Source organism: Vespa mandarinia, chromosome 2, assembly GCF_050613455.1.
Source record: "Vespa mandarinia isolate Hongniang chromosome 2, ASM5061345v1, whole genome shotgun sequence".
In the NCBI taxonomy this organism is placed as follows: domain Eukaryota; kingdom Metazoa; phylum Arthropoda; class Insecta; order Hymenoptera; family Vespidae; genus Vespa; species Vespa mandarinia.
In genome coordinates this window covers 19,623,313-19,637,705 of record NC_140811.1, presented here as the reverse complement: position 1 = coordinate 19,637,705, position 14,393 = coordinate 19,623,313, and the positions used below count along the sequence as shown (strand labels likewise).

Here is a 14,393-nt window from a genome sequence, read left to right as displayed (position 1 = left end):
GGATCTATGTTGAGAGCCACTGTTTATCCGGTCTTCTGCTATACGTCAATGGTAAAACTGTAAAGTGATAATAAATTTTGTAAATCTTTGCGAAAGACCGAGATGGTTTGGTATGCGAGATATATCGGCATTTGAAGAAGATAAAATTTCATTTGATAACAATTATCGTAACATAGACGCATTGCGAATTAACAGTGGCGCACAGTTAGCAGCCAGCGGTATCATTGACTAGCGTGGTACGCACTTGCTGCGCGTATCTGACGTCGACCACTCTTGTCCGCGAATGACTACATGTCAAAGATCGTGAGTGTTGTCGTCGTCGTCGTCGTTGTCGTTGGCTCATCGTTGTCGTCGTTGTCGTCGTTGTCGTTGTTGTCGTTGGGTGAAACAACGTAAAGAAGAAAGAAAGAAAGAAAGAAAGAAACCTCGGCCGGTTCAGCGGGATCAACGTCCCCCGTATTATTCAGGATGTTGGCGTTAATCAATAGGATCTTAGACTGGTTCAAGTCTCTCTTTTGGAAGGAGGAGATGGAACTCACGCTCGTTGGACTTCAATATAGCGGAAAAACTACATTCGTTAATGTTATAGCGGTACGGAACTTTTTGTTTTACTGCTAGCACGATACACCTCGCCCCGAGTTTCGAGCCGATCGACAAAACCGATGAAAGAATGAAGTCGAGGAATGACGAAACGATGCGACACATATATCCTTTAAAGAGCACCGCATTTCTCCGAAAAGATCGCTAGCACGCGTGCACCATAGTTTGGTTATATTTCCTACTTCGTCTGTGCCTTAATCTTAAAATAATAGATTGTAAGGTGCGTTTTTAAGATTAGGAGGAACGGTTGTTTATCCGTTTAATCTTTTGTTCAATCGTATTAATAGATGAAAGGTCTTTAAACAATTAGTGAGTCAACGTTTGATCTTGATATATAGTTTTCCATTGAGTAGATATAAAAAGAAACGAGAAAGCTTTGAAATATAGTCCATCTGCTATAGCGCAATCGACTGGCTTTTATAAATGTCAAATGTTATAGAAATGTTTTTCTTCTTTTTCCAGTCAGGACAGTTCAGCGAAGATATGATACCAACGGTCGGTTTTAATATGCGTAAAATAACTAAAGGTAATGTTACCATTAAAGTTTGGGATATTGGCGGTCAACCAAGGTTTAGATCCATGTGGGAAAGATACTGCAGAGGCGTCAATGCTATAGTATACATGGTCGACGCAGCTGATTCAGAGAAAATTGAGGCCAGTCGTAACGAATTACATAATTTACTGGACAAACCTCAACTTTCCGGTATACCAGTTTTGGTCCTTGGAAATAAAAGGGATCTCCCTCATGCATTGGATGAAAATGGACTTATAGAAAGAATGTAAGAGATCATTATAAACAAAATGGTCAATCGCATCAAATTGATCTTTAATGATTATGCCATAATTATTTGTTTTTTTCTTTTTTTCTTTAGGAATTTATCAGCGATTCAAGATCGTGAGATTTGTTGCTATAGTATTTCCTGCAAAGAAAAGGACAATATTGATATTACGTTACAATGGCTTATAGCACATTCCCGAAGCGGAATACGCTAATACGCATAAAAATATTGTGCTATATTCGTGTTGGAAAACCCAAAATATCGATAAAAGCATTGGGATCAATCGCACGAGGAGTGTTCAGTGGATTTTATTCAGGATTCAGAATCGAGTCATTATCGTAGAAAAATTTCTTAAACCTAAGCTTTAGCAGTTCTAAGTTTACATACGAAGAGTTTGTGGCGAAATTAAGCGGGATGGGATGGGGGTTGGGGCGAGAGAGAGAGAGAGAGAGAGAGAGAGAGAAGAAGAAAGTAAAACAAACAAAACAAAACAATGCTTATGCCAAGTACATTTTTGTGAATTGTAACATTGATGAAAAGCTCGAATAATCTGAGGGCTAGTTAGCGTTAAGGAACAATTTTTTATATTTTCAGTTTTAGATACTCGATTCAAACATCAGTGCTATTATTTGAACTTGTACTATTGGAGCATAATAGTATTTAATGATTATGATAGACCACAATGATAGCTGATACAAATACAGGCTCAAAGGTATTAATATTAATTACTATATAATACGCAATCTCTTAAAATTACTTGATAACGATTAAAAGATCACCATGTAGAGATTTAAAAGGATTGATTGCTAAATGTACATGATACGATGCTGAGTAAACTTGTATAATTAATGAAGAATAATGGACTATACGATATCAATTTATTATGCTCTATAAAATATGATTGTGTGTTATGTATATGTATATACGTATATATGCATATATACATATAAATAAAACCCTATAATCCATTTTTTAAATGGATGCTCGCCTATGTACCGAATCCTAATCTCATTGGGGAACGTATATGATTTTATTATAATACTTTATTCATCTTGTACTTTTAATTACATACGTTTACTTCATCTGCGTTTATTTGACTTTCTTCATCATTTCATACTTATTACAAATATTCCATTAAGTTGCGTCAACATTACGAATTTATATTATCCAACATTTTATATTATCCCAGATATGTTTTCCGTATCTAGGATAATGCATACGCATACTGCAGTCTTTTGCCGGTGAGAAGATTCTTCGTATTTTGCGCATGCGCAAAAAATTCACTTCGCTCTAGATGTCGTTACCTTGATTTTGATTTGTCTAATTACCTTCTTACTTGTCAAGGAACTTTACGCCGTCAACTTGTTGACTACTGTAGACAATCTATTGTGTTGATTAATTAATATTAAATCATGCCTTCGACAAACGACGACGACGATCCTTATGCACATGCTGCTAAAGGACCTCTTAAATTAAAAAACGATCAGACCGTGAGCAAAAAGTAAGTACAACCATAGAACAGTTTGTGATTTGAGGTTAAGTTTATTTTTTAGGACGTTTTTTTTAAGGACTAATAATAAAATAAATATTCCTTAAATATTCTTTTATATTTGATAATATTTTATTTCATTTACTCATTAGGAAAAAGAATAAAGATAGCAAAAGTAAGAAACTAGTGGAGATAGCCAATAAAATCGAAGAGGAGATACCACGGAATATTGAAATAAAGCGTACAAAGGCGGAAATAGCTTTTCAAAAAATGCAAGAAAAAATGGTAATCTCTTTCCATCGTTGGTAAACGCTGTCTGCACACACACACACACACACACACACACACACACACACACACACACACACACACACACACACACAGTAAGATAGGGAATAGTATGTTTCATATAATTGGTATTTATTTCAGCAAAATGAGAGGATAAAACAGAAGGCTTCTATGACACACAAACAACGCGTCGAAGAATTCAATAGGCATTTGGATAGTTTGACAGAGCACTTTGACATACCAAAAGTCAGCTGGACCAAATAAAGGCACTGTTTATTTTTCGACACATTTTTATTTATTTAGATTATAAATAACTCGTATGTCGTATGAAAAAAAGTGTAATACTATATCTATATAATACGTCTATATTTATCATGCTTTTAGACTAATCAAATGTATAAAATTTTCATTCATTAAATAATTCATTAAATAAAGTAATAAACTATTTTCAATATTCTAATATCGGTGAATAAAATAACGTTGTCGTATGCATATTAATATCCACTGTATGTACATTAAAGCACAATTTGGACGGAATATTTGACATTTATACATAGTCTACACTATCTTTAATATTGTTTAATATTGTTTGGTAATCGAGACAAATTAAAGAATATGAGAAATTAAATGAATATAAGTTATTTGGATTTGAATAAGGTAGTACATATGTGGTTTATATTTCGTCGAATTCGCTTTCGTTAATGACCTAAAAGAAGGTGCACGTTGCGTAGAAATTATTTTAAACGAAAGAAATTTAGTGTAGACAACGCGCCAGCTATTACTGGCTACGCGTGCACATATGTACATGCATAAATGCGATTAATTCAACCATTTCTTAATTGTGTATATATATATATATATATATATATAGATGTATATACTGTATTTGAAATTCTTCTCCATTGTAAAAATAATAAACGTCTTAAACATCATCGAATAGAAATGATGATGATGATGATGATGATGATCAACGAACTGTAGTCATCGAATCATTGCCGGTGTTGTAGCAAAATATAGTTTTAATAGAAAAAAAATATATGATCTTGAAGAGATACATATGCGCTACACTCATATATGTATAAAATTGAGCCGAGTAAGAAAGACTAAGAGTCCCGTAAGCAATAAGGGAGACTTTACGATCGTGTTATCGTTACCGTTACCATAACGGAAAACTTTAATATAGTTTTCAGTCTGCATCCATGGATTACTGCCATCATCAAAATGCATCGGACACTGATCGCGTTCTCGTTCGTATTCCTGTAATAAAAATATTTGACATTGTTGTCACACTGACAACAACGACTTTCCCTTTTGCCCTTTATGTGTAACGTTAGGCAAAAAGGAAAGACAAAGTAACTACTATACACGTACTTGCAATTCGAGTGCAACTGCTGCACCTTCTGTATAATTGCTACTCGTAACGTCTTGCTTAAGATCGCAAAATGGTCCGATTGCCTGAGACATTAATACTCTGTTTAAATCTGCTCTCTGATATACCCAACAACGGTACTTGCTGAAAGGATCTAATTCGTCGTATGTAATAAGATAGGATTTTAAATTTTCTTTCCAATACCCAATACATTTCATTTTATAATCGGGTTCGCCTGTGAAGAGAAATAATGAATTAATTGAAATAATGAATAAATAAAAGGCGGTAATAAAACCTTTTATACTTACTATAAATATCCACTGGCTTTCCTAAATAATCCACGGACAAACAATAATTCTCATCTATGGCCACTTCTTTTTGATCTGTATCGCATACCGAAAAATCCGAAATATTTTGCTTACAATAGATATTTGGACGTGGCGATAGTGTGACACCACCCAAGATACGTGTTTCGAAAAGTACATCTCCTTTCTGCTTAAACATGTATTTTCCAGCGACAGGACAACGTACGGGAACAGGATTTTTCGCTGTGGAAGAAACGCGACAAGAAAAGTAATATAGATCGAGATTAAATTGATAAAAAAAAGAATATATTTTTATGCACACCTAAAAATAAGTCATACTTCCAATCTTCTGTATTTTGAAACTGGACCCAAGAGCAAACTGTATGAAAATCATCCTTAATAACGGCAAGGCCACGACGGTATCTAATGATATTGTGATGCCGCGTAACAACATCGAAACAAACGTAATCCCTTTGGCTATAACAGCAAATGATTTATATTATCAGCAAAGATATTAGGGCAAAGAATTTTTTTTCGTTTTTTTCGCTTTTTTTTCTCTCAAGGTCATCATATGTATATTTTCTTTTTAACGAAATTCTACGATCTTTTCTGCGCATCTGTGTACGTATATATCATACATTATTATCAAGTTAGTTATACATAAAACATACCAGCCATCGACCGTTAATCGTGCCATCATTATCCTACTATCTCTTAGTTCACGACAAACATAAATCGTACGTCTATAACGGCCTTCGTCCGGATACCACGTTTCGATGATATGCGTTTCATTAATGAAAACGTCCGCATCGATATTAGCAGTATTTATCCAATTCCCATGCATATCTTGAGGTAAGCGACACCCAGGTTCTACTAATTCAGCTTTGACAGGCGTAACTCTTAATCTCTCAGGACTCTTCTCGACTGTTTTCAAAGTATTACATTCTGCTGTAATCGATACACCAATGTATAAATCGTCATCGCGATTTTTTAAAAAACACCTGTACTTTTCGTCCTTTCTAGATTCTTTTGTGTTTGCTACAGCGAAAAAGTGATTCTTTTCTACGAACCAATCACCCAAACAGCTGTATTCTACCACTAAAATGAAACGACATGTGCTTAGACATATAATGATTTTTTAGAGAGAGAGAGAGAGAGAGAGAAGTATTTAAATATTAATATATGAACCAACATCCGTCGAAGGTTCCTTTCATGCCCTGACATTGTTTGTAAGTTATATTGAACTTTTGATTAGTTATAAGAAACTGTGTTCCTGCTGTTTGACAAGAACGTATTTGTGCATCCGGATGATTGCATTCTCCTGTAAACCTGAATCGATTCTGCAACAAAAAATGGGATAGCATCCAGATGATAATCTATATTTTTATATATAGGAAAAATGAAGAATTCAAGGATTCTCTAAGTATTATTGAGGAAAACTTGCCTGATAGGCAAACTGCCATACACCTTCGAGCGACGATCTACAATTTACAGGAACATAATTTTCCGAAAATAATGTTATCAATTGCTGATCAGGACGTAATCCTTTGCAGACGTTTTCTACCGTAGGTTCAACGCCGGTGGGTAAATTTACACAGCTTGCTAAAATAATCATAAATTTGATATAACAACGAACAAAATGACATTTATTATTAAATCTCCTTACCTTCTAATTTCTCTAATACATTAACCGTTCTAACAATGAGTTTTACACAATGATAACAAACATTTTTGCGAAATACAAACGTATAATTCACATGATACTCTTCCAACATATTTATACAATATCCTCGATTTGTCATTGTTTCGGCATTTATTTCTGTCAATGTGTTCCTCCCATTCTCCCAAGAAAACCAAGAGCCCCTAATTATCAATGGTATTTGGCAGGATGCAGATGCTGTAGGGAAAAAAGAGAGAGAAAAAAAATCATCATTTATTAGAAAAATATAACGTCTACATTAGGATTATTATCACTTTTAATCGTTTTATCACACTTTAACGGATTAAAGATTTTAACGAAAAAATATAAGAGACAATTTACCTTGATAAATAAAACATGTTATTAGAAATAAACACGTGATCCGTACTTTACACATTATATCATTCCAACTGCAGATGTGCGCTATTGAATATATATCATATATGAATATATGAATAAGGATGATAGAGAGAGAGAGAAAGAGAGAGAGAGAGAGAGAGAGAGAGAGAGAGAGAGAGAGAGAGAGAGAGAGAGAGAGAGAGAGAGAGAAAGGGAAAAAATAAAGAAAAATAAAATGTAAACTTAATAACCATACAATATCGACTCGTAAGCAACTTAATAATAATGACGAGATGATGAAGGCATCAAAAGGCTATGCTCCACCCAATCTCGCTCCTCGATTTGTCTGTCCTCTAGGATCGTTTTCGAGAATTACAAATTTGTTTCTTTTTCGAATATCTTAGAGACGACATCTTTCCGTCAATAAATAACAATTAAACGCGCTTCATTTGAATTTAGATATGTTTAAATTTAATACTGAGAAAAATTATTTATCATTGAATTTTAATATTTATTAAAATATATTTGATATTTGTTGATAGAAAATATAAAATGAACAATATAAAAGAATAAATATAAAACAATATAAAACAATAAAAAAATAAAATGATAGGAATGAATAAATTCACTCGGTAATAGTAATATAAATATAAATAAAAGATCGAACATCAAGTGATTGAATTAATATTAAATAGCCATTATAATTAGACATTCATTTATTGATTCGCTTATCACGGTCTATAGATCAGAAAATTATGTTTGTAATCGTTTGATAATAAATAAATTACAAGAGTATTTTATTTATTAAAATCTTAGGAGAAATAATAAAAGTATTATAATCTATTTCCGTTAATTTATTTCGAATCAATACTGAGGGTTAAAATCTTTGCCCTTTGTTATTACGATTGTAATAAAATTTGATTTAAGCATCGTCTACATTCTACATATATAAGCTCGCACTGTTTCTTGTTCTTCATGCAGTTGCTTGGAGACTTTCGGCGCGGCTTCTTAATTCCGAAAGAATATCATCTTTTCTTCGCTAATTTTCTTTTATCGTCACTTTATCATCAATTCATTTGTTTAATCAACGAAATTACAATTTCTATCTTCGAACGGTAGACAAGTCTTTTTACCGAAAGCAATATCCAATCCTTTTATATATTGCTTTATTATCTACATATTACAAACGGTGTATTTTCAAATAGAATATATAGACAAAAGAAGAAGAAGAAGGACAAGTGGAAGAAAAAAAAAGAAGATAAGTGCTTTTCACGATTTTTTCGACAAACATTAATCCAAGATTAAAAGTAGTGTTGTGGTTTCGATAGTGCTTTTTTGCACTAATTGATAACGGTAAGAAATTGATAATGGCTAGATATATATATATATATATATATATATATATATATATATACATATATATATATATGTATATATAGTATGTCTACGATAAAAGCGAAAACGAAGATCCTTTCGTTCCTTTCACTCCTTCTTTGATCTTTTTGGGATGATAGCGAGGTAGAAAGGATCTTTTTAAATACTTCGTAAGACAGAGAGTTTTCGAGTAATCGAAGGGTAAGCCTTTAAGATAGAATTACCTCGCTTGTCTTCGGAAATCTGTTTGCGCGTCTGTACCGTTGATCATTTCTTTATTTTTCTAAGGACACGTCCGAGAAATTCAACGATGCCGATCGTACGACGTTCGTGCGACATATTATTATCGTTTAACCGCGAAGGAATGTGTGCACTTATTAAATTATTTTTATTTATGCGTACGTCATTTGTATAATTCTTCGTTAATTACGAAGATAGAAAAAAGTTAGAAAAAGAAAATCAACTCTTGGAAATGTAAATTGCTGAAAGATGTCGTCATGGGAAATCATCAAATGAATTATTGTAAAATATCCCGTGGTTCTGCTCGAACACTTATCATCGTGTTTATTATCCCCTTAGGGAGAGAGTGAATGGAGCCGCGTCTTCTTGTCTATGTCACAATCGGTTAAAGCCGATTTCAAGGTAAAAGAAGTCTGAGTTCTCAACTCGGGGCCAAACGATAATAAGATCGTCATCATCGTCGTCGTCGTAGTCGTCGTCGTCGTCGTCGTCGTCGTCGTTTCTCTCCCTCCAACTGGCCCCCCTCTCTCACTCCCTTCCTCTTTCTTTCTCGTTTGCCGCTGAATACAACTGCTGTTGCGATTCGGAGCATCGAACTTTTTTGAATTAGCTTCAAGGCCAAATCTTGTTTTTCAAAGAGGTAAGAAAAAGAATTCATTAGTCGGTCAGGCATGATATACCCTCGGGCATCGATAAAAAGGAAAGTGAGATCCTGGAGGATTATATAATTTTAGTGATACTCTCAAATCTCGCGGCACGTCTTTCGTAACGTAAGTCATTAATAATGACTTACGTTATATGCCCGTGTTCCTTCGTCCTTGTTCTTTTTGACAAGTTTTATAAAAATGCGCAGACGTTATTTAATGCCTGTATAATTATCAATCGCACATAACTTTATACTATTTTCGTTATAGTTTTCATTCGTAAAACATACCTACGTGCGCGCGTACTCATTCTTTATTTCTCCTCGCTCTCACTCTACGTCCGTCCAATAAAACCGGTTTAACAGTTTTTCTTCTCATTAGGTTCTCATTCTCAAAAAGTTGGTCCTAAGACGACGGGCAAACGTTTACGTGGCAAAATTATTTATCATCCATCCATCCATCCATAAAGTTAAACCGTCTGCTTTTATTGAATTAAAACATCCTTAGAAAATGTTATAAATCAAGAATTGTCTTTTCCTTCTCGAGGCTCGTGAGTTGGGATATTTTTGTTAATAATGACGATATAGTTGTTATTAATACAGTATAATAGTCGAGTATAACTCGAGATAGTTCTCTCAAATAAGACTTGATACCTGCAGATCGGCGCGAAGTAGGTCATCTTACGTAGGTCGATCGGCAAAGCCTTTCGATCTTACGAAACTCGATTATTATCAAATTATTATCGAACACCCGATAAATAAATTTATCTATCTATTGTCACTCATATTTCGCATATTTCCTCGATATTCCGATATATTTAACTTTGCTACATCTCTTTTCTTTTTCTTTTGTGTTTGTTTTTTTTCTTTCTTTTTTCTTCCCTTTTTTTCTTTTTTCTTTTTTTCTTTTTCTTTTTTTCTTTTTTTTCTTTTTTTTCTTTCTTTTCTTTCTTTTTGGAAAAATTTAACCCGAGCCATATATAAAATTGTATTTGTAAAAGAAAAACGTCTCTCTTTCCTTCCTCGAGCAAAGGGAAAACGCGCATTCGTATTTTAAATAATTTCGTTTGTGCCAACGAACTGCCGCGAACGATTTGAACTGCCGGCTTCGAGGAGGGAACACGAGAAATCGAAGAAAGGGAGAGTAAAAGTAAAATGTAAACTGCAATGGATGTTTTCATTGTGCCTCGACGATCTGGTTCACCTTGGTACTCAAGTCGAGCTCGCGCATTTTTCTCATCTTTCGAAACGATTGGCAACCTCTATCTCCTCGGACTTGTGTCGCGTACATACATTCTTGTAACGTCTGCGTACAAAAGTGTTTAATTTCGATTCGTTTCTCCTTAACTCGTCAATCGACTTCGCAAATCGAGAAAAGTCATACTTTAAAACCTTATACATTTTTCGGTTTATTTGAACGAACGAAGAAAAAGTACTACTATGCTTTGAAATATACACGCATGTACAATGTACTTATATTTCTCTTTCGGAACCAAGAGCAGTATGTTGAAAAATTAAATTAAATGACACTCAATCGCATATATCGCAAATTTCTTTTTAAAGTTTATCCTTTATCGTGATAAAAATGGTTATAATTATTTTCTTTGATCTATCCTCGTCAAAGGAGATAGAAGAAACACACAGATTGGGAAATGGCGAGATGGACATTCTGACATTGGAAGATAATCGTTCGCTATGCTTGCGAACGTAATCCATTTGGTGGATTATCGTAACGCTCGATCATTATTTAAGGAAGGAGTTAAGAATGGTGTATTCGCATGGTTCATATAATTGTATCCTTTGAAAATAGTCATTAGTAGCGATTATAATCGCTCGAAAGTGATATATTTATATGCGCTCTAGGTATTTCCCATCAAGGACTTACAATTTGTGTCGATCGAAATGATTAATAATTTCTCTCTCTCTCTCTCTCTCTCTCTCTAGTTCGACAATGGATGACAAAGCATTAGATATTATTAAATTGATTTAATCCGAAGGTAATAAATGCATATGATATTTCAGGTCGACGGACGATTAGAGAGAGAGAGAGAGAGAGAGAGAGAGAGAGAGAGAGAGAGAGAGAGAGAGAGAGAGAGAGAGAGAGAGAGATGTCGGGTCTCGTGGAATGGTACAAGGATTTAATGTACAATAGGAATGGTAAGAGAAGAAAGAGAAAAAGATCATGTTCGTTAACGATTATTTAAGCAGCTAACAAGTTACATTTTTTAGATCCGAGAACGAAAGATTGGTTCTTGGTATCGGGACCAGGTCCGATATTGACTATCCTTATTACCTACTTATATTTTTCTCTATCGGCCGGACCGAGATATATGAGGGACAAAAAGCCATATAATTTGAAGAATATGCTGATTGTTTACAATTTTATCCAAGTATTGCTCAGCATATACATCGTTTACGAAGGTTTGATGTCAGGATGGTTCCACCATTACAGTTTTTATTGTCAACCGGTCGATTACTCGAACGATCCAATAGCATTAAGGGTTAGTATAAAAATGTCAAGAAAATTTATGCCAATCGATTATCCTATCGATTATTAATACTATTATCTTTGAACAGATGACTCGAAGTGTATACACGTACTTCGTATGCAAACTGATCGAACTACTGGACACGGTATTCTTCGTTCTACGAAAGAAGGAGAAGCAAATATCGTTCTTACACGTCTATCATCATGGGCTAATGCCTTTAGCCGCTTGGGTCGCCGTTAAATGGCTGCCTGGTGGACACGGGACCTTGCTCGGCGTTATCAACTCTTTCGTACATATCATCATGTATACCTATTACATGCTCACTGCGTTTGGACCACAGATGCAGCCCTATCTTTGGTGGAAGAAATATTTGACGAGTTTGCAACTCTTGCAATTCACAATAATCGGCATTCACAACAGTCTGGTTCTATTTAACGGTTGCAATTTTCCAAAATTCCCGACTGTTCTCTTGGTCATCAATTCTTTTGTCTTCATATATCTCTTCGGCTCGTTTTACGTTACCTCCTATACGAAATCTCACAACATTGAGAAGAAATATGAGGAAAACGATAGTGAGATGGTCAAAGATAAATCGAATTGAGAAAGTGAAACTCGAAAGGAAAAAAGATTTAACAAAAGAAACAATCTTTTCAAGGATTAAACGTCGAGACATATATGCGTGCCCATTCGACGAGTACATGTCGAATTTCTAAAAGGATACTGTCGCAACTTAAAGATATAAAATCATTTTTAGGAGAAAAGAAAAATCAAATTATATTTTACTAGCTACGGCTAGATCAGAATTTCGATATTTCGGTATAATGAAGTTTATAATTAAATGTTCTTACATAATATTCCTTAAACACTAATTAAAACCAAGTATCTTATTAGCTGGGACAACGAAATCAGATTATGTATTACTAGTCTAATGACTAACTTTGCGACGTTATTCGTTTCGTACTTAGATATCGTTTCGTGTATACCTTTTGTTGGTTCGACATTCAGTTACGATAATATTCTTTTAAGGGCACGATATATTATATACAGCAAATATATCAATTTAATGTCTTTCAATCGTACAATATCAATTGGACAATCATCGGTAATAATTAAACGCAACTTTTTCTTTGCTCTCCTTGGCATTTCATTGTTTTTCTATCGCAACAATTTTTCGTCATATCCCATCCTTTTCGCGATCGAAACAAAGGATAATTCATTTCATAGCTACACAAAACTTTTAAACGACAACCAGAGATATGTAAATACCTCTATTCTACTACTACTCCCATCCTATAGCCTGCACGCCATTTGTTTTTAACCAGAAAGAAGCAATGACTAGTGAAGTTAAGTAATGGAGGAACGGATTGAAAAAATGGGAAAGACATTGCTTATAACTGCTTATGACTGTCGTTACTTATTATTATTATTAGAATACTTAATCTGACTTTGGCATTACTTTTACAAACGTAAATATAGAAAAATAAAACTAAAGAGAAAAAAAGAAACGTTAAAAAATCGTATTGCGTTCATCGCAATTGTCGGGAAATTCTTTTTTATTTTATGCAAATAGGATGCCGTTTTGCATAAGCAAAATTTTTACGCTTTTAGAAGTTTAGTGCCAGCCCAACTAGTGCGAGGAACCATTGTACCGTTTATATCGTCGACATAAACTTTTCTTAAAAGTATCTCCCGATTCTGATATCCATTCTCAGATATATAAACAATTCGTGAAATTATCTGAAAATAGATATTGAAATTACTATTCGAGTAATCACTTCAAAATGGCAACGATTTCTGTCGTTACAGTTTCTATGTTTTTATCTGTCTATCTATCGATTAATAAATATTGCAATTATTAGAGCCATCTCTTTATTAACCCTTCTTTTCAGATACGAGCGAATTATTAAATTTTTCTCTTAAGAAGGAAAGAAGGAAATTTTAACGGAGATTCAACTTTTTACATAAGGACATATGTTATCTGATTTGTCATTGACAAATTCATTGGAAAAAATTCATTCGTGTTATGCAGTCGTATATCTTTTTTATTTCCTCCTCTTGTCGAGGAATTCCAAATTTAGTCCTCTCAATTCATAAGAGTACGGTGAAAAAAGGTAATATACATGCCTACCTAGATAGGTATAGTATAAATACGTAATAAATACTATGTTACAGGGAGATCGATCGTTTTGCGCTTGATCCATTTTCCTTCTTCTTCTTTTTTCTTCTTTCTCCTCCTTTCTCCTCTTTTCTTCTTACAAAAATATCCGACTTTAAAAATATTTTTTAACATTTTAATCAGGAACAATGTTATCAATTGTTATCAAAGAAACAGATGTTTATTAAATCCCGCTCCTATGATTTCTATTTATTATTCTATATTTGTCTATATTTCCTTCCGAGCATGAGCGCGTACATTTAGAATGATTAAATTGTAGGATTAATCTTAACTAATGGTTAATTAACGTTAAAACGGCATCCCTACTATAATATTATCGATAGAAATTATTTTACCAATCGCAATAATATATCATCGTATATTCATGAACTTGTTTATTGCTAAAGGTTATGACCTTGGCTCTGCCGCTTCCGTTGTAAAATTTTTACTCTTATTATTACCATAAGATAAGATTTTTCATACATAGGTAAATATTTTATTTGTTATACCCTATACTTAATTATTAATAATTAGTTATTTCTTTCCTTTCTAATTCAAGAATCATGTGTACATTATAAAATAAATCATAGGATTACATTCGGTTAATTTTTGAATCAATTTCAA

At 33.7% G+C, this 14,393-nt stretch overlaps 4 protein-coding genes across 6 annotated transcripts; 3 read left to right on the top strand and 1 right to left on the bottom strand.

Moving 5' to 3' along the window:
• Positions 1–97: 97 nt before the first annotated feature.
• Positions 98–2,884, top strand: Arl8 (ADP-ribosylation factor-like protein 8). Of its 2 annotated transcripts, XR_014983826.1 has the most exons (4): positions 98–591; positions 1,063–1,379; positions 1,473–2,091; positions 2,588–2,884. XR_014983826.1 is itself a non-coding variant. In XM_035871955.2 (3 exons), exons 1-3 carry the CDS (start codon positions 469–471, stop codon positions 1,591–1,593), a joined length of 561 nt encoding a protein of 186 aa, XP_035727848.1. In that variant the 5' UTR covers positions 98–468; the 3' UTR covers positions 1,594–2,461. The 2 variants fall into 2 exon arrangements, 1 of the variants encoding a protein (XP_035727848.1); XM_035871955.2 differs by lacking the exon at positions 2,588–2,884 and having other exon boundaries at positions 1,473–2,461.
• LOC118444235 (protein FAM32A-like) lies at positions 2,741–5,075 on the top strand. Its single transcript, XM_035872350.2, has 3 exons — positions 2,741–2,880; positions 3,021–3,153; positions 3,298–5,075. The coding sequence occupies exons 1-3, from the start codon at positions 2,792–2,794 to the stop codon at positions 3,418–3,420; spliced, it is 345 nt and encodes a 114-aa protein (XP_035728243.1). The 5' UTR covers positions 2,741–2,791; the 3' UTR covers positions 3,421–5,075.
• udt (protein undicht) lies at positions 4,225–7,224 on the bottom strand. Of its 2 annotated transcripts, none has more exons than XM_035865136.2 (10): positions 7,120–7,224; positions 6,872–6,952; positions 6,497–6,727; positions 6,275–6,432; positions 6,023–6,170; positions 5,502–5,928; positions 5,153–5,307; positions 4,834–5,073; positions 4,528–4,760; positions 4,225–4,413 (listed from the first exon to the last, which is right to left on the bottom strand). In XM_035865136.2, the coding sequence occupies exons 2-10, from the start codon at positions 6,924–6,926 to the stop codon at positions 4,225–4,227; spliced, it is 1,836 nt and encodes a 611-aa protein (XP_035721029.2). In that variant the 5' UTR covers positions 6,927–6,952; positions 7,120–7,224. The 2 variants fall into 2 exon arrangements, with proteins under 2 accessions (XP_035721029.2, XP_085520860.1); XM_085664734.1 differs by having other exon boundaries at positions 7,125–7,213.
• A 608-nt stretch (positions 7,225–7,832) lies between these two features.
• LOC118443475 (very long chain fatty acid elongase AAEL008004-like) lies at positions 7,833–12,747 on the top strand. The gene is made up of 4 exons (XM_035870576.2): positions 7,833–8,221; positions 11,148–11,282; positions 11,355–11,626; positions 11,703–12,747. The coding sequence occupies exons 2-4, from the start codon at positions 11,234–11,236 to the stop codon at positions 12,213–12,215; spliced, it is 834 nt and encodes a 277-aa protein (XP_035726469.2). The 5' UTR covers positions 7,833–8,221; positions 11,148–11,233; the 3' UTR covers positions 12,216–12,747.
• The last annotated feature ends 1,646 nt before the right edge of the window (positions 12,748–14,393 follow it).